The 20,477-nt window shown below is 34.6% G+C and overlaps 1 protein-coding gene across 1 annotated transcript in view; it reads left to right on the top strand.

Moving 5' to 3' along the window:
* LOC145666970 (uncharacterized) overlaps window positions 1-20,071 on the top strand; it is a 29,565-nt gene extending 9,494 nt beyond the window's left edge. Inside the window, exons 2-3 of the mRNA XM_081734613.1 lie at window positions 12,218-12,305; window positions 18,810-20,071. Coding sequence (XP_081590739.1) covers window positions 12,218-12,305; window positions 18,810-18,890 — 169 coding nt within the window. The 3' untranslated portion in view covers window positions 18,891-20,071. The remainder of the gene's footprint in view (window positions 1-12,217; window positions 12,306-18,809) is intronic.
* Window positions 20,072-20,477: the final 406 nt, after the last annotated feature.

Consider the following 20,477-nt stretch of genomic DNA (forward strand, 5'->3'; position numbering starts at 1 on the left):
AATTGTTATTTTCTCTTCCACCATTTACAACACTCTCTCCTTCGTTTTCCGCTCGACCCAGCTAATTCTCTGTATTCTTCTCCATACCTACATTTCGTAAGCTTCCAGTCGTTTTTCATCATTTTTGTATAATGTCCATGTTTCTGACCCATACAGTACAATGCTCCACACCAAACATTTTATGAGTCTTTTTCTCAACTCCATTGAAGGTCTCACAAAATAGAGAGTGTTAAGACTGTTGAGAGATGCATCCTTCATTAAAATACAATTAAAAAATGAGAAAGATTTGGGTAATATACTTGGATTTGAGTGTAGCGTCTCTTTCAGCATCGAGGTTATACGAAACAAGGACGTGTACTTTAACGTAGAATCCCAGCCATATGTTCTCCGACTAGGAATTGTAATATACTTTTTTGTAGTTTATGTGTTCCAATTGTTTTTTTAATGAAACTGCCCCAGTTTTCAATCAAAATTATTCTTCGTTACTATGTGAACTACACATGTATGTTTGTTATATATAAATTCTTAGCATCACACATCTTCCGTTTCTTCCCCTATTTCCCCGTAAGATCTTCCTATTTTCTCTCTGAAAAGCCTGGCAACCCTAAGCTTAAAATGTGGTTCGAACTACAACTCGATTTCCATCCGAGAAAATGGTCCTCCATCTGGATTCAAACGCTTGTTCTCTTGAATTACAAAGGCGACGAGTCTACCGAATTACCCACCGAGAATACCTGATAGAAATACGTTGTATTGATCTTGCATACTTGTGAATATTTTAAAAGTCACTTCACAAGGATGAAACGATACACAACTGCTCAAATGAAATCAATACACAGAGTTATACACATTATTAAAATAAATGGACGCTTTCAAAAAATTACAGAGTGCAGAATTTTACTTAGTCCAAGTTAGTTCAATGTGTCAGAAATACGACGACTTAATTCATGTTCATATCAATAAAAGAAGTGAATAAAGATACGAATCATTTCAGTTCACTCAGTCTCTCACGCATTCATACGCATTTCATGCAGAAAATACTTTTAATTTTAATAAAACATTTACATTCGTGGTTCCTGAGTTTACAATGTATCAGAAAATATCTAGATCAACGTTTCCCGATTTTTCTGATATTGCGAATTTCTTCTAGCGACTAATTCTCTGCAACCCTCCTTGAAATCAAAAATGTTTTTTTTTTTTAATATTTTACATATCATTAAAATAAAAAGATACATTCCAACTTCAAACACTAAATGTGTTATTTATGATAACTCAGTATTCTTATAAATGTAGATATTAAAAGAAAGATGCGATCAGCCTAATATTATGAATGTAATATTCACCTAATGTAATGGAGTCTCGTCCTAGGTTAGTAATTTTGTAATTTCTTTTATATTTTGGTTTTATATTCTTCTCAATTGGTTGAAACTTAGCTAGTGTTCATTACAAATATCCCAGATATGAGCAACACGATAACGAAAGTAAAATGTCCTACAGACTCCTTTTAGTCTCTCGCGTCCCTAGGGTCTGAGGACCACAAATTGAGGAACACTCTTCTCGATTATTTGAAATTCATGAATTTACACAATTTGTAGCATTTATGCTTTCACATTTATTTATTTATTTTGGTTTCAAAAAAAAAAAATGAAATGAAAAAGTAAAGAAAAACCTCGGTTTGAACTAGCTAGCCATGTCAGAGTGTAAAATGAGAGATATTGGAGAAAAATCAAATTGGATTCCGGACAGGAAGAGGCAGCAGAGATGCTTTTGGGTTGATGAGAATTATATTAGAACGAATTCCTCGACATAAAGGAAGAGTTTTGTTTCAACGACTGATAGAAAGCTTTCAACCTAGTCAATTGGACCAAACTTCTCGAAATACTCACAAGAAATCTGGATCAACTGGAGAGACCGACGGGTCATTCGCAACCTGTGCATAGGACAAAGAGTAAAATTGCACTTGAATCAAGGAGAAATCTCTGGAGATTGGGAGAGGAGTCAAACAAGGACGTACTATGTTACCCCAATTATTTAACGTTTACACTAAATGCTTAATAAAGGAAGCATTAATTGAAGTTATTGATTTCAAGATTGGACGGCAGCTCATTAAGAAAGTTAAGTATGCAGGTGACACGGTTATTATAGCTAGAATCGAGGAAGGACAACGGGAAATGATGGATAAAATAATTGACAGTGGGAAACAATATGGAATGGAAATAAACATGGAAAAATCGAAAGTCATGAGAATATCCCATGGAAACACGCCCTCACAGGTCAGAGTAGAACAAAGAGAAATTGAAGAGGTCGATGGTCGATCATTTCAAACATATGGGAAGTAATTTGACATCAGGCGCTTACTGCATCAAAGACTTCAGATGAACAATTGTCTAGGGTAAGAAGGCATACAACAAGAAAAGATCACTCTTAACTAGCAGACTTGACTAAAGATTAAAGAAGTTACTATATATAGAGTATTGCATTGTATGGTTTGAAGACTTGGACTTTACGGAATTGGAGAAAAAAATATTTAGAGAGATTCGAAATGTAGTGTTGAGAAAGATGGAGAAGATAAAACGGACGGAAAGAGTAATAAACGAAAATGTTTTTTAAAATGGGTAGAAGAGAAGAGGAAGCTTTTAGGACGGTCAATTGGATTGGACACATCTGCGAAAAAAAATTGTCTTCATCATACTAACATAGAAGAAAAGCGAGAAATAGGAAGAAGAACAGAATTGTTCGATTATTTAAAAAAGAAAATGTTGGGAGTTGAAAGAGGAAGCTGAAAATCGAGAAACGTGGAAGAAACATTTCCAGACTCTAAATTAAGATAGGAAGAAAACGTCATTAGTCCTAGGACCAGTCAACAGGCAGAATACTTAATAATAATATGGAACATTAATACTAAAACAATGTGTAAGATCTAAGACTTGGGTGAACTAATGTTGCCCCAGGAGATTCGGGACATTTATCGTCACGTCTTGAATTTAAAAAAGATGCATCTCGTCTCGACGAGAAATTTCGCTCACCATGGGCATCGCTTTTTAGCACCGAAACTAAACTGATACAAGGGTCTAAGGTTCAATGTGAAATTTGATCGACATGATCTTCGACTTAGAATCAAACTCGAGTCTCCCGCTTCATATTCTAATCACGGATAAGCTCTGGGAAAGAAAACAAGTAAATGTGTGTGTGTGTGTGTGTGTTTAAATGCAATATTAAGTAAAGTGTAAAATTGAAAACCACTTAGTTATAGAAATCCTTACACGAGCAAATTTTTCTATAGAAGAGCCAGTTTATTGTCTCTCTCTTAACAACTATTCACTGTGGGAATATTTTGTTTTAATTTATTCACTCTATAAAACAGTAGATTTTTTTCAATCTACACGATTTCTGTAAAACATCTATTCGTGTCTTGTTTCCATTTGTTAACTTAAAAGGTACAACGTGAGATCATGCAATAATTCTGTATCGTGTCAACAGTTTTCATTGTTTCAAATATAATGTTTGAGTTGATGTTTTACTCTTACAGTAATGGAATTTTCCGTGTTACATCCTTTTTTTCTGTTTTCTTAAAAGTAGAAATTGCATTGCGATCATTTAACATAATATTTACATCTTTTGTTTAAATTTAAAAATGCATAACTTTTTAAATCATTTTTTTTTTAATTTTAAGAACTTTTTTGCTCTTTTCAACTTTGCCACGTCTCATGTACGAACTCTGTTTCTCTCAACATCAAGTAATTCTGAGTTTTTTTAAAACGCTTGTCTTTATAAAACAAAGCAATCATTAAAAAATGTTAGTCTAAACAACAAAAGAACAAATAACAATATTTTGGATGCAATAAGCGAAAAATTTTATTTTGTTTGAAAAGGTAAATGTCTTAAGATTAGTATCCTTAACTTCGTTTTAACCATAGTAAGATAGGTTAATGAAGAATTAACACATTAAAATTAAAACTTAATGTAAAGAAAAGAAGATTGATTATATTAGTGTCGGAGAAATTAATAGTTAAAATTAAAATTTGCTTTTCAAACGTTATCAATTAAAATTTAAACAATTTTCACTAATATGTATTAAGAATTGTCTTCAGTCGCAGCGGGTAAAAGTGAGGGGAACAAGGAGGACGGCGTTCTCCCACTTCCAGAAAATTTTCCTCCACTTCCTAAACAATTACAATGGGCAAAGACACGGGGGAGGGCGTGACGCCATGCTCATCTCTATCTTTTTTGATTCACTTTTACCCTTGCTGAGTTGTGAAAGTTAATGTAAAATGTAATGGATAAAATAAATCATATGGCAAAATTAACCCGTTTAATCCCAAATTATTTTTGTTTCGGAATTTCTTAATTCCTACTCACTTATTGATTCTGACCTCATTTAATATATTTTGAGCATTTTAGTAGTAGCAGATGGACTGGTAGCAGGACCTTATTGTAAACGACGAAATAAATCCACAACAAATAACCCACAGACAAATAATCCACAGACAAAAATTGATAAAAATAAATTGTTCCCATTTGGGAACAGTGGGATTAAAAGGGTTAATGAATTATTAAAGCAATTAATGAAGTTACTGTCATTAAAGCAAAACTATTCATTACTAAATATGCCATAAACTTGAGAAAAATGTCAAAATATCAATAAAAATTGCATATTTATAATTTTGTGTGTGTTTGATAGTTCTACGAGCAACGCAATTTTAGGTTATGTATATTAAAATGTAGTAATAACGTTCCGTGTATATCATGTCAAAGTCATACCAAATATCACGAACATATAACAATCTTCCATAGTTGTAAGTTTATCATTACAAAGTTCGTGAGTCCATGACCCACATTTTAAAGCAAGTAGAAGCAATTTTTCGGAAAATGAGCCTGCATTAATCCGCAGATTAATTTCTCATGGTTTTACCGGAAAAAACGACTTTTTTTTTTTTTTTGGTAATTGTTAGGACTTTGTAAACGGTTATCAATTGGAAATAACTCTTGCAAAATTAGATTGATATAATTAAAAGTTTTAATTATAACTGGTTAATTAAATTATTGATTGTTCAGCTGATTAATTAGAAGCCTGGTTATAAGACAGAGTTTGACTAACTATTTTTCGTAGCGAAAGAAAAACAAGTTTATCTTATAATATTCAATCTTTTCATTGAAACATTGGAAAATGAAATCTCAGTTTTACCTCTCACTTCTATGCTGGCTAGGCGATTATGATGATGAGAAATGAATGCAATGGTGGAATGGAAAAAGTGGGAGGAAAGGGAGAATCCCGAGAAAACTCACGAACACGGTGTTTGTCCAGCACAAAGTCCACTTGGCACAAGCTGGGATCGAACCAGGGACCCTCCGCACCAGAGATGAACACTCTACCATTGAGCTAAAGTGCCTCTCACTGAAATATCGGATACGTTACTCAATTGCTACAGACTTCTTTAATATTCAATGACCGACTAATCAAATGTATTAAGCGTCTCAATTCCTTATTCGCAAATGGCATACGCTTTGGCTATTTCTTTCATTCTTGGAACTGTTCTTTGTAACTTCAATAGTGTTTGATTTTTTTCTTTCTCTCACGTTTTAATTTTTTATGTCAAAACATTCTTATTAGGATCACGTAGTGGAGTACAAGATTATATTATTAAGTATCTACGTCCGTTCTTCGCTCCATAACTTTGAAAGAAAGCGAATTCTTGAATTTTCTTTTTTTTGTAATAGATAGCTAGAAATGATTATCTCGGACCGAGTTCATAAAGGGAGTCAATCCGTTAAAAAACATCTTCATGGGTAAAGGTGACTATCCACACCCTGTTCAAAATCAATACAATTTCTTAGCTTCTATGCAACCTGCACAGTAGCAAAGAAATGCTTGTTGCCTAGAATACAAGGATAAATAGCTTTTCTTACTGTAATTATCTCGACCGAGATCGTTAATGGAGTCAATCCGTTAAAATTTTCATGGGTCAATGGTGACTATCCATATCCTGTTCAAAATCAACATTTCCTAGCTTCTATGCAACCTGCACAGTAGCAAAGAAATGTTTGTTGCCTATAATATAAGGGTAAATAGCTTTTCTTCTTGCAATTATCTCGGACCGAGTTCGTTAATGGAGTCAATCCGTTAACATCTTCATGGGCAATGGTGACTATCCATATCGTGTTCAAAATCAATACAATTCCCTAGCTTCTATGCAACCTGTAATTTAGCAAAGAAATGTAGGTTGCCTATAATACAAGGATAAATACCTTTTCTTATTGTAATTATCTCGACCAAGTTCGTTAATAGAGTCAATCCGTTAACATCTTCAGGGGTAATGATTACTATCCATATCCTGTTCAAAATCAATACAATTCCCTAGCTTCTATGCAACCTGCATAGTAGCAAAGATATGTTGGTTGACTATAATACAAGGAAAAATGGACTTTCTTATTGTAATTATCTCGACCGAGTCCGTTAATGGAGTCAATCTGTTAACATCTTCCTGGGTAACGGTGACTATAAAGGTAGAAGCTATCCATATCCCTTTAAGATCTGTAACATTCTTTACAGCAGGGCCAACAAGAGATAGTCTCTGACGTTTCTTACCATACATGCTGAGGGACAATGCAGCCCCTACTTTGGAGCTAGTGTTACCAACCACGGTCACTCTGTCTTACACCAATTAATTAAATTGCCATTAGAGATGCAACAGAAAAAGCTTTGACGCGTGAGTAGTGGCAACGTCACTGCGAGCTGTCAGAGACCTTCACTTGCTGGTTCCCCTATAGCTTCTATGAAGCTGCACAGTAGCAAAAAAAAAAAAAAAAAAAAAAATCGTTCTTTATAATAAAAGGAATCTAATTTTTCTTACTGCAGATATCCCATATTGCATACATAGAATTGCATGATCCTCATAACTGGCTTAAACAGACTTTATTCTTCGCAATTTTCATCATCATCATCATCATCATAAATATTGTAGTGGCCTAGTGACTGACGAACGTGCTTTCTGTGTACATGGTTCTGTGTACAGTTTGATTCCCGGTTGCAGTTCTTGTCTCGTAGACACTTGTTCGAGTAGTGGTTCTCATCCTAATTTAAGTTGAGATTAAAAAGCGCCAATAGTCAATAGATGACAGCATATGACTCCTATCTTTTAAATGTATTTTTGTAAAAAAAAAGCGACAGCATTGAAAAATAACTCAAATTCAAGATATAAATATTTAAACTTCGTTCAAAGACAAGTTAAAAGAAATATTCAGAAAATAATTCGTGCAGTTTTCTGATATTTTATTTCTTACATCGTTGAAAACACTTAATTTTAGTTGTCAGAAACATGTTCCGATAATGGAAATCTCTCAACAAAGGAAAGAAACAATAAAATATAAAAAGTACGCAGATTATTCTCTCTTTATTTCTTCAGCTTGGCTCCCTGAAAAAATTCGAATCCCATCTCTTGAATTTTATTGAATTACGAGGCGCGTGTCAAAAAAAGAAAGGCCGATAATTTTTCAAGTCAGGTTGGCAACACTGATGAAGTTGAGCATGCGCAGGAGCATGCCTTAGTAATTCATGCTTTGCGTGCATGCGAGTAGCAGTAAGGTGAAATCCTCCCAAATGTGAAGTGAGATCTGTCATAGAATTTCTGAACGACCCAAAGGACAAAATGCAGCTAACATCCATTGGGAGTTCTGTGTCATTTATGGACCGACAGAAATGAGTGTAGGGAAAGTCAGGCAATGGTGCGGGTAGTTTCGGGAAGGGCGTTCAAATAGTTATTAAAGACAATGAGCGTAGCGAAAAGTCTGATATTCAGACGGACGATTTAATGGAATGATTTAATGAGAAAATGCGATCAAATCGCCGAGGTTCACAATACCTGAATTCGCCACAGAGTTTCCAGCAATGTCTGTGAAAACAGTGCTACGAATTGTGACTGATAAGCTGTGTTATCACAAACTTTGTGCGAGGTGGATACCAAAAATGCTGACAAACGCTCTCAATGAGCAAAAAATGACAGCTCCATGTGATTTTTTTGCCCACTGGGATGAGGTTGGGGATGACCTCTTTTCTCACAAAGTGACGGGTGATAAAACCTGGATATCGTACGTTACTGGGGATTCAAAGAAGATGTCAATGCAATTGGGGCATTCTGATTCTTCTAAAGCGAAAAAATTCAAACAAATACTATCAACTCACAAAATCATGGCAATCGTATGTTGGGACCAAAAGAGCGTGGTTCTTGTGGAATTCTTGGAACCAGGACGAAAAATCACAACAGATGTGTATTGTTATACACTGAATAATCTGCAACGTGGAATTCTAAATCGGCGGATAGAAATGCTATGCACTGGAATTCTTCTGGTTCATGACAACGACTGGCCATGCACAGCTGCTTGTACTGTTGAGGCAATTCAAAGATTTCGATGGGAACTATTCAATCATCCCCTTTACAGCTGCAATCTTGCCCCCAGCATTTTTTTCTTTTTCTTCACCTGATTAAGTGGCTTGCATCAAAGCATTTTAACGATAGTGAAGTGCTCAAGACATCAGTTTTAAACTGGCTACATTCTCAGGTGGAATACTCTTTTATGCAGAGAGTATACGGAAACTTGTGCCACGCTACCATAAATATCTCGAGGTTCATTTTGACTGCATCGAGAAATAGCTAAGGTGTGTACTTGTGTATCAGTCATAATAAGTTTCTTTCCCTATCATTTTCTTTTTTTAACTGTCAGTCTTCTTTTTTTTAATGGCCTCATATTTTGAATATTGTCGATCGCTACAAAACACACTCATAAGACATGCAATACGTGCTGCCACCTGTTGCCGATAGTCGAGCCATTACATTTACCTTCAAAGCAGAAGATCGTCTCATTTAGTATCGGTGCTGAAAAGAATGTTAATTCCAATTAATTCATCAAATATTCAACATACCATTGTTATCAAATCACTTGCCCTGAACTGGTAACATCTTTTGTCTTCACACATGAACTGTCCACTTTTATGCTGCCCAGCAAGTACAATCCTATTCTTTCCCTCTTCGTTTTTCCTTCCACTACATACGTATGTTCCCTATTAGAAGTGTTTGAGCGCAGATAGGTCAGTTGTAACCACTAAGCCAATAAAACAGGGTAGGATGAGCACTTCCTTTACCGGTGATACGAGAAATGAAATGGAAAACTCGAATTTGAGAAATTGGAATAATGAAAGGTTTTGAAAGGTAGCAGTAGGGATACTATGTATGTAAAAGCTGAGTAATTATGACTTTATTTCACAGATATTTAAACTCGTCAATTACTATTTCTCCTATACGATACACCAGGATTGACTAACAAGGCCAGTCCGGAGTAAAATTCTCAAAGAGTATCCCAAACAACTTGTTTATATCTAGTTAAAATGTGATTACTCCTTATTTTATACAACCAGGCAATACAGTTATGCAATTTGAGTTGCAGGTATTCTAGGCGTTTTCGAAAAATATTTTATGGTGATTACAATAAGGACTTCATCTCTTTCTTTACACATGCATATATATCACTGAGCACTGATGTTTGTGAGAGATGATGTACATTGTTTCGCAAAGTGTGGTCTGCAAGTCACAAATGGTCCTCGAGGTATCCTATTTTGCTACTTTTAAATTAAATATTAGTAAAAGAAAATAATAAAAGAACAGACAAAATAAATTCAACTGTATTGCATATCACACACTACGCACACTATAGTTCAAAATCTGAAACAGTTATGGAGAAAAGAAGTATACCTAAGTATACCTATATATATACCTAAAAAATGAAATATATCCAAATGACCATAAGTAGACTTGATACCCCTTATACTGAACACACCATATCTTAGATTGTACTTAAGTTCAATACCCTATTCTTTCCTGCAAATATTTAAATTGTTTTCTCAATAAATTAAAAATTATTACATTTGATCATCGGCAATTCATGTTTTTCAGTTTTCTTGTAAATAGAATATCGCATAAAGCTGAATACTTTCAAAGGGCCATTGTGAATCTCTTACCTTAAGTGTTATACACAAACATATAATACATTTTATTTGTTCTACTACCGTCTGCTAACCACAACAAGTCCACTCCTTTCATATTTCTGGATTTTGATTGAGAACAAAATACCATTTCATTTTTTTTTTTTTTTACATTCTAGTAATGTAATTTTTGTAGACTGAAAATCAACTATTATCATTATTTTGTGGAAAAATCCGCCAAGAAGTCCACCAAACTATGTAAACAACATGAGACGGGTGTTAGCGAATATGTGAGAAATATTTACCATTGATAATTTAATTTCTGAAATCCCCAGATTTTCTGCCTACTCGCCAACAAGCCATTTTTCCACTTGATGCGGTTATAAGAACGCAAGATTTAGTTAAAAAAAAAAAAAAAAAAAGTAGCTGAAAATAATAGCACACACAAGATATACGCAAACCGTAAATAAATAAAAGAATCAAAATTCATCGTTGAGTAAAGATTGTCAGCTCACGTAAACTAAAAAACACGACTTTGAGATCATCATCATAATAAGAAAACATCTCTAATTTGTATCTTTGTCCATATTACACTCTATGGTCTATGGTAAGGTCCATTTTACAAAATGCCTGTACATAATCACAGAGAAGTACAGGAACAACATTACATTACTTGGGGCCGCACTGGCTCACTGGTACAGCGCTGGTGTGTGTGATCTCTGTTTCATTCCCATCTCCCTTTAACCCTTGTCCGGGCAACTGGGGTCTTACCAACTCTATCAGCCTTAGCAACTCGATATGTTCATGACTTTAACTTCGACTAAAGATAGAATAATTCAGAATTTTATGTCATCGAAATATTTATGGTTATTGAGAAATTCGAAAAAAAATATATGAAGCTACTGGGCTTATGAGGCCCCGCTTGCCCGGATAATAGTTAAATAGTGTTTGTGGTGGACAAACACCGTGTACATGAGCTTTCTCGGGATTCTCCTGTTTCCTCCCACTTTCTTCATGCCATCATTATAACCCATCTCATTATTACCGTGTTCCTTAGCCTTTGAGCATAATTATGGGATGTTAAACTAAAAGAAACACTGACATTTTAACGAAGTTGACTTTATACGAAAAGATAGTTTTGTGTTGGAAGCTAGCTTATCTCTAGTAACAATCTGGTAGCGAGCAATAACATGTCATAAAAGTTCCCGTTGAGCTTTATTGGTTGAGAAAATTACTCACTAAGAGAAGGTAAACAAACATAAGACGTGTCTCTCTTTTAGAAAACAGCGATACCAACTACAAACTATGCAACTATCTACATTTTCTTAAGTATTGAAAAATAGAAATATTGGATGTTTCCTTCTTCCGGTGAAGCTAAAGCCATCCAAGTTACATGCCATACATTTAAATATACCAATTGTGCATTTTGTTATATTAATTCGTCCTACTTCATGGATTAGTGTTTTATTTGATCAAAGTGGCCCTGGAGTCAGTGGTAGAGCGCTCGCCTCTGATGCCTAGGGTCCCTGGTTCGAGCTCATATGAAGTGAGTTTGTTATGAACAACATGTTGTCCGTTGGTTTCCCAAGATTCTCCCGTTTTCTCCAACATTCTTATTCCATCAATTCTTTATCATCTACGTTCGTTAATCATCCATTCCTTCAACCTATAGGGCATAGCCCTGGAACTTAAAATTAGAATTCTCATTTCATTTAAAAGTTTGAAACGTACCTTTGTGTGCCCCAAAGGTGAAAAGTTTGAGAAACACTGGATTAGAGTGTGAATGGGTCGTGTTATATTTATCGAAAAGATTAGTGCTTGTGATGAATGAATGTATTATGTATTATTCTTGCTACACAACACCCCATTTAAGTGATATTTCGTCTAGATGAAGACATAGAAACTTGTAATATGTATAGTGATCTATTAATAAATGAAATCATGAAAACTTTGACATCAATTTTCTCGAAATGTCCAATTTGTTACATACTACCTTTATCCTGTAACCCCTTCAATTATTCTATACTTAAACATCTTGACCTATGATCAAAAAAGGAAATTTTTTCGATACTATTGTGCACTTCTACTTTCTACTTTCTGACGTTTTGTAGAAACATATAAAGAAGAAATTGATAACATAAGCGTTCTTCCTGTACTGTAGTTGTAGCAAACAGAGTGCAAAATGTAAATCTAGTTAAGCTTGGTCAGAAACAAATAATAAACTTTTCTTTCTTTCTTTTTCAGTATGGTAGCATCGTGGTACCTCTCAAGCAATGATGGCGTTCCCTTCTGGAAGTTCTATAATGCAATTGTTGAGAAGCACAACTGCCAAGTAAGGAACTTTCATTTTGATTTTGTTTACCTTCGTGATATTAATTTCACCGCCTCATATACGAAATTGATACAACTATTAGGGGTTTTAACTACATTCCTTCTTTATTTCTTTTATTTTTATTTCTTTTCTCCTTTTTTCTTTTCGTTTTCCCACATTTAACATATTTGAGGACGTCTCCAAAAGAAAGTTGATAAATTTAAGCATCTTTTACCAATATTAATTGATTCTTAACTGATGGAATTGTTTTCATGGAGCTATTTAATAAATGTTTTAAAACGTTAAAATTTTCAATATAACAGTATATGAATGGGATCATAAAGGATAATCATTGAATGCTGATTGAGGTCAAGGTACACTGTGAAAAAAAAAGTTTTCTTTGGGACTTAGTGTTGACACTCATTATGCTCCCTTTTTCTTTTCTTGTCTTGTTACAAGGTTTTCTTTGAAAAATGAAATGAAATCTTTAAGTGTTACGTCCCACTGTTATGCCGGTTAGGCTGAAGGAGACGGTGATGATGAGAGATGAGTGAAATGGTGGAATGAAGAAAGTGGGAGGAAACGGGAGAACCCCGATAAAACCCACGAGTACGGTGTTTGTCCACCACAAAGTTCACTTGGCGGAGGCTGGGATCGAACCCGGGACCCCAAGCACCAGAGGTGAACGCTCTACCACTGAGCCACCGCGCCCCCAAGGTTTTCTTTGAATCAAATATTGCAATTGTAATTTGACTTATTTTCTAATGTCGTAAAAGGATGAAATTTTGTACAGCGATAAAAGTTGGGTGACGAATCAATATTGCATAATTACTTTCATACATTTATACACGCATTTCTATATGTATTACGTATAACGTAAAATACCTAACAGTACAAAATGTTCGTAATCCCTTTGTTATATGCAACCCATCTTACTTTGCTGACTTTCGTGGTTGCCTGATATTGAAGGATAAGTTATTCGATACCAGTCCCTTTTCCGTTTGCAGTTGATTTTTTTTTTTTTTTTTTACACATTTTACTTTAACTTACAATGGTACTTTACATGCTTCTCTGTTACTTAAAGAGGTTCAACTGAGTTCTTAAATCTCTGTAATCTTAATTTAACTCACTATCTAACGTCATACAATGATGAAATTTTGCACAGTGACAGAAGTTGGCTGACAATGCAGTATTCTATGGTTATTTTTGTATATTTCTATATCTTTATAAAATATTTTTATATGTATTACGTATAATGTAAAACACCTGAGGACTCAATGTTATTAACTTCTTGGTTATATGCAACCCACATTATTTTACTACACCTGAGAACACAATGCTCTTAACTCCTTGGTTATATGCAACCCACTTTACTTTTTGGTATTATGATTGCCTGCTATTTTAGGATAAGTTATTTGATCATTTTTGTTTACAGTTGATTTTTGTTTACATTCTTTGTTTTACCTTGCAATGGTTCGTTACATGTCTTCCTCCAACTTAAAATGGTTCAACTGTGTTTTTAAATTTTCGCGTTCTTAATTTAACTCATTATCTAGCGTCATGCAATGATGAAATTTTACACAGTGACAGAAGTTGGGTGACAATACAGTATTCCATGGTTACATTCATACATTTATATACATATATTTTTATACTTTTAATTTAGATCTCTAGTTTGCCTTAAAGGCTCGTTCGTAGCTAAGTGGGTAGCGTACGTGCTTTTGGCATACATGGGAAACCCGAGTTCAGTTTCCGGCTGGAGCTCATGTGGTTCGAATACCACGTTAAGCTGTAGGTTCACGTCTCATATAGCCTCGTTGGTTAAAAAGTCGCTAAACTGAAAATCAAATCTTGTTTGCTTTGAGAAGATTGATATCAGCCTTTTCGTATCCAACCAGATTTACTCTTCAGTAAAGCGAGATTATCTAATAGACAACGGGTTAACACTCAGAAGTTCGAGCAAAATTTAAGACTTTTACGATTTTTTAGAACACATTTTTAAAAAATTAAATATATTGAAAAACGTGCTTTCTTTTCTTAAAAAAGGACAAATAAAATGAAACAAATCGTTCTAAAAGTAAAAAATAAAATAGCATATAAAAAGGTTTTCTTCTTTAAAAATAAAGCGCAGTAAAAAGTAAAAGATAATTCTGGTTTCAAGAAAATTACTTTAAAAAATAAACGTTTATGCATAAATAAAAAGGAAAATACGAAAAGCGTTTATATACAATCACTTGATTTCCATGAGAATTGAAGAATTTATAAATTGCGTATGAGAGCGTTTCTCATGCTCTTGTCTTTAGCCATGCATTTTAAAATTATTTTCCTTTCAAACTTATTTTACTTTTCAGTGCGATTTCTTTTATTTTGTTGGGTTTCTTGTAGAAAGCATGGGATTGAAAAAAAATATTTATTTTATCTAATATAAATAAAATATAGAGTTTGTTTGTCTGTCTGTGTGTCTGTGTTCGGCCTGGGACCAGACGAATGGACCGAAAGTTACCAAATTTTGGTCCCGGGTATCTTGGTTCAGGCCACAGACAAAGACGTAGCGTTTTTTTAATTCGAACCAGGGGGTCTCAGGGGAAGCGTTTACCGGTACCGACCTGGGGACCAGACAAGTGGACCGAGAGTTAACAAATTTTGGTCATGGGTACCTTGGTCCAGGCTCCAGACTAAGACGAAGCGTTTTTCCAAAATTCGATCCAGGAGGGTCTCAGCGGGGAGGAAGCGAGACATGTAAAAATAATCCAAAATGACCGATATTAGTGTCAAGTCCATAGTTTTCGCGGTCACTGTGATAAATCATGATACTTCCACAGGCGCGTTGACTTCCGAAAACAGCCTCCATGAGGAGAATGGGTATTTCAGCTAGTTAGTTAATATATATAAAATATACAAACAATATGATAATTTTTGGAAAGTAGGTCATTGAATAATTATTGTATGATCTAATATCGGTTTCAAAAACATTTCACACAGAAGTTCAAATGGTGTTATTGGTGTTATTAATAACACTTTCACATTTCTGATCCACGAGGAAAGTCCTACAAGCAACTATGAATTTAGTTAGTAGATAATATATGTCTTACTTTATAAATATCAGTATTTTGATTCTATTTTTCTATTATCTACTTATCTATTACAAATGAAAAAAAATGTGAACATCGAAAGAAAGACGCATGCTGCTTTTAACCCGTTCTTCACGAGAAATTATTATAATAATTTGTAAGACTGGTAATAACATTTTAGACTAGGAATGCAATGGATGTACCCGATTGCAATGAAATGAGCTGAGCGAGCTTAAACTACGTAATTATTCCTGGCCATTATGCAATAATAAATGCCATTTTTAATTGTTGACAAAAAAATCGCGTGAAAACTTTTTCCCCATGTTAAGTCTATGCAAGCGTTTTTCGGTGATTATTCCTCGATGGTACATCGGATTTTTGATTTCGACCTATGTTGTCACTTAGCACGACATACTCTATCAGCGTGCTAAGTTTGGTTGAGATCGGCCAAACGGTCTAGGAGGAAGCGTTTTTCGGTGATTATTCCTCGATGGTACATCGGATTTTTGATTTCGACCTATGTTGTCACTTAGCACGACATACTCTATCAGCGTGCTAAGTTTTCTTGAGATCGGCCAAACGGTCTAGGAGGAAGCGTTTTTCGGTCATTATTCCTCGATGGTACATCGGATTTTTTATTTCGACCTATGTTGTCACTCAGCACGACATACTCTATCAGCGTGCTAAGTTTGGTTGAGATCGGCCAAACGGTCTAGGAGGAGTTCGAGGACAACCAAACGGCTAACCCGAGTATAAGAGCTTCGCTTCGCTCAGCTCAACAATTGACGTTCTCATACTTGAAGATCCTTATAATTATTAAACTATGTAAATTAGAGACTCTGCTAGTTTATGTAATAGAGGTTAGGGAGGGTTAGATTAGGTTAGGTTGGGTTAGGTTAGTATGGAGAAGTAAAAACATATGTTTGAGACTTCGAAAAAAGACATATTGAGTGGAGAGGAAGTTGATACAGGTACTAACTACTTGTACGAATATTTTGAACTTTGCTAGTGTCTATAGTATCATGAAGGTACCATAGCTAAGAAGCATGTGTTATAGATTAAATTTTGAAAGACAACCAGGGCAAGAAAAATACTGATGAATGTAAAAAAAAAAAATGTTGGATAGAAAGTTGAACTAACAAGGATAATCGGCATAGACGTAAAGGTGGCAAGAGTGGGCGAAAGAAATTTGATATATATTTATGGAGGTAATTTCAATCAAAATAGAAGGATAGCAAGGGAAAACTACTACGACAATACGAAGATGAAACGTGGACATTACGAAAAGACGACAAGAAATATTGTTCTTAGAGTTCTAGGAAATTTATATGTTGAGGGTAATATAGAATAAGTTAGCTGATTAAAATGATAGACAAATGAGGGGCATTAGGAATGATAAGAGTTAAAGAATAAAATGTAAAATAACTAATAAGATGTTAGGACATTGTTGCAGAAGAAAAAAAGTACTCTGAGTGACGTGGTAGAAGATATGATGGAAGCAAAACAAGGAAAGTGGAGAAATACGAGGTGTATTCAAAAAGTTCCAAACCTTATTTTTTTTCCCGCGTAAACTAATGAAGCGCAGGAGACTTTGTCCAGTGTAGATGTAGAGGGGACACTCATGCGCAGTCGTGATTTTTTTTTCCCGCCTGCAGAAAGCGTCAGTCCGCTGTTAGTCGGCCAACGACTGAAGATGTATAGTGAGCGGTCGTCGGATTTCAGTTTTTGTAAAATGACAGAAAAAACTTAGAGCTGCGATATTGCATCAAATTTTGCCAAAAGCTTGCTTGGCGATACGCAAGATGAATCCATTCAATCGGATCGATACATTCAATTTTGAACGAGAATTTGGGCATGATGAGTGTGTCCGCGAAATTTGACTTATGCTGTCATCGCTAAACACAATATTCCTGTGTGTCATCATTCTCCCTACTCACCCGACATGGCTCCGTATGACTTTTGGTTATTTCCCTAGCTCACTAAAAGAGACCCGATTTGAGTCAGGAGAAGACGTCATGCAAAATACGATGGCACGGGTTGCTCACCATTCCAAAAACTGCGCTCCAGAAGTGTTTCCAACAATGGCGGGAGCGCTGGAAGAAGTGTGTGCATTATCAAGGAAACTACTTTGAAGGGAATTAGTGTTTCCGATTTCCAAATCAATAAATGTGCTTTTCCCACCAAAGGTTCGATACTTTTTGAACACCCCTCGTGTAAAATTAATGGATAGTATTAATCTTATACATCCTACATCACGATGAATTTCCGTTAGCATCATAGTGTATAAAAACCCGTAAATATGTAGTAAGGAACCTACCAGCGATGAAAGAATAAAATGATTAATTGTACTGATAGAGGTACAAACTAGGGATAGGCAAAACCGGTTTTTATAAAAACTGGAAACAGGTTTCTAGAAAAACTGAAACCCGAAAAACCGACATTTCGGTTTACTTCAAAACCGGTTCGATTTTCACCGAAACTGGTTTCGGTGAAAACTTTTGGAAGACACATAAATCTATTTTTGTAGAAGCAGATTTGGTTTCCGGAAAACAACGAAATACTATTCTGGTCAGAAATAGAACAAATTTTGGAAAAAACTGGAACCTGTTTTGAAGAAAACCGAAACCGGTTTCGATGAAAAACCGGTTTTTGTGCCCACCACTAGTAGGCTACAAACCGAATCCCACTAGCTATTTCAAGTAGCTTCCTATTTATCTCACAATTTTTATGTGAATTTATAGTTATCGCAATGAGTCATGAAGCTTGACCTAGATCTACCAATTTCAACACCCAATAGAATGCCAGAGTGTGTCCCAGTCATCAACCCCCATCCATGAAATTCTGCCAGTCTCGTCTCTTGCGTTCAACGGAGAATATCTCGCGAGGGTGCAGTGTTGCCGGATTGCCGCTAATTTTCGTTTTGTTATTATTGTTGTCGTTGTTTTATATGTTTGCTATTATTATTGTTGATGTTTTATTCAAATAATCGTTAGTTCTTTAAGTGATGTTTTCTTGTCGTTTGTTCGCTGTTGTTGGTGTATTTCAGCTATTTCACTTTTTTTATTTTTTATGTGCGTTCGAAAGGCAGCTCCACGAATCCAACCGAATTCTTCCGATGGATCACACATGAGGCAAAGCAGTTCTATGATTGGTGTAGAGCTCAAGCTTCACGAGTCGTCGTGGTCACTGTACCGTAGTTGGGGTTTAAAAGTTTTTTTTTTAATCATTCCCCTTAATTTTTACATTGCAGAGACGCCCATGGCAAACATCTGTTCCTTAACCCATGGTTTTATACTCATTTTCTGTTCGCTGGTATTTTTTCCGCAGTCTACTACATGTAAAGTGAAGAAATAAATAATAATGTCAAGCAAGTAACCGTTTTAGAAACCAGTTAAGTAAATTATAATTAAATTATAAAGTTGATTTATCATTATTTATGCTTATTTCTTTGCAGGAAAAATACCCGGCTGACTGCAATGAATATCACGTGGAAGACCTGAAAGCCACCACGGAATACTACCACAGTGAACTTTGAACTGTTTGACACTGACCTACTGTTCATTAGCAAACAAAAGACTTAACTCCTCCTAGTGTTGTAAGGGCTTCAAAGGGGGAAGGTGGTAGGAAACGTGTGAACTTTCAAATGTAAAAAATAAAAAATGAAACTGGGTTATTTATATGCGAGAAAGGGTTTGACTGTGATGTGCTATTTTCTCGTGTGACTTTGTACCGCCTGCTCAATTCACAAAGGACTTGTTCTACCAATTAAATAAAAAAAAATCAAAAAATATTTTTATGAACACTAAAATTATATCAGGGTCATTATTTTTTTAAGTCTTATAAATAGAAGGTAGTTACAACACTACTGTATAGTGAAAAAGACGAGAAATGTCCAGAATTTATATAAAACCAGGGTTAATAACTATTTTAAATGTATACAGTGTTAAGATTTAGAATTGTGAATCTTTGAATCTGTGAGCAACTTCAAATACTAATTTTGAAGCAGGAGGTTTGGATCTGAAGCGAGGAACTTCTGTTATAATTATATATATACAAAAATTAATTTATAAACATGTGCTAGCAAACATATACACAAACATGATTTCTGAATTAACAATAATTTACAAAGCAAGAACAAACTTAGATTTGTAATTCAACTTTTTTTTTTGCTTTCGAAAAGTAAAATAATTTTTATTTCATTTTATCAATGGCTATTACTCAGTAAATTGTCATTCTTTAATTAACTGGAAATTGATTTCGAAGCGTAAAATTCATTGTATTAGAAACCACAAAAGAAAGTTTCAGGCAAATAGAAATTAACAAATATATTGAAATAAAATAACTGAGGGGGAAATCATAAAACTGTAATTAAAATGCGTTACGTGTTTTAAATATATTAAATGCTAAATGAAGTACTAAAAGTGCGCTCATGACCATAACAAAGCAAATGCGTTTGTAATATCAACCTTAAATTCGACGAGTGTTAGTGTAATGTTTGCTAGCTTCTGACATTGTGCTCCTTCCTTATTTTTGGTAAGGAAGTTTTTGAGGCACAGTTTATTTAAATTGCGAATGGATAGAAGAAGAAAAAGATACATACAAATTGCATGCTCTTTTTCCTCTGCAATCCTAAGACTGAATGTTGTAATATCAAAACGTTTAATAAATAATGTAATACATTGTGAATGTGTGTTCAAATATATTAATTAATTAAAACTGTTTGTTTGTCCTTTTAGATCTTAAGAGAAAATTAGCCTTGAGTTTGCAATGAATATTCTGCAGTTTTTTTCCCTTTATCTCTAAGATTTTTTTAAAAATGAAAATTTGCACATCTTTAAAATGAAAAATAATAGGCGTACTTTTAAAAGGTAGGTGAGCTAAGTTATTCAGATCTAAGCAGTTTGTTTGTTTGTTTGTTTGTTTCGTAATAATGTTCCTATACTTATCAATAAATTTTCATCTTTTTTTTTTTTTTTTAACCAAATCTACTGTAGAGATCACCAGGAAGAAGGTAGGGAAAGGTTTAAGGGTAGGCAGCGTGTTGAACAACACTGATTGAAAATCTGTTCCATATGCTTAATATTGGAATATATATACGTTGTAATCATTACTTTTTCGCACT

Source organism: Thermobia domestica, chromosome 12 (genome assembly GCF_964235325.1).
Source record: "Thermobia domestica chromosome 12, izTheDome1.hap1.1, whole genome shotgun sequence".
Taxonomy (NCBI): Eukaryota; Metazoa; Arthropoda; class Insecta; order Zygentoma; family Lepismatidae; genus Thermobia; species Thermobia domestica.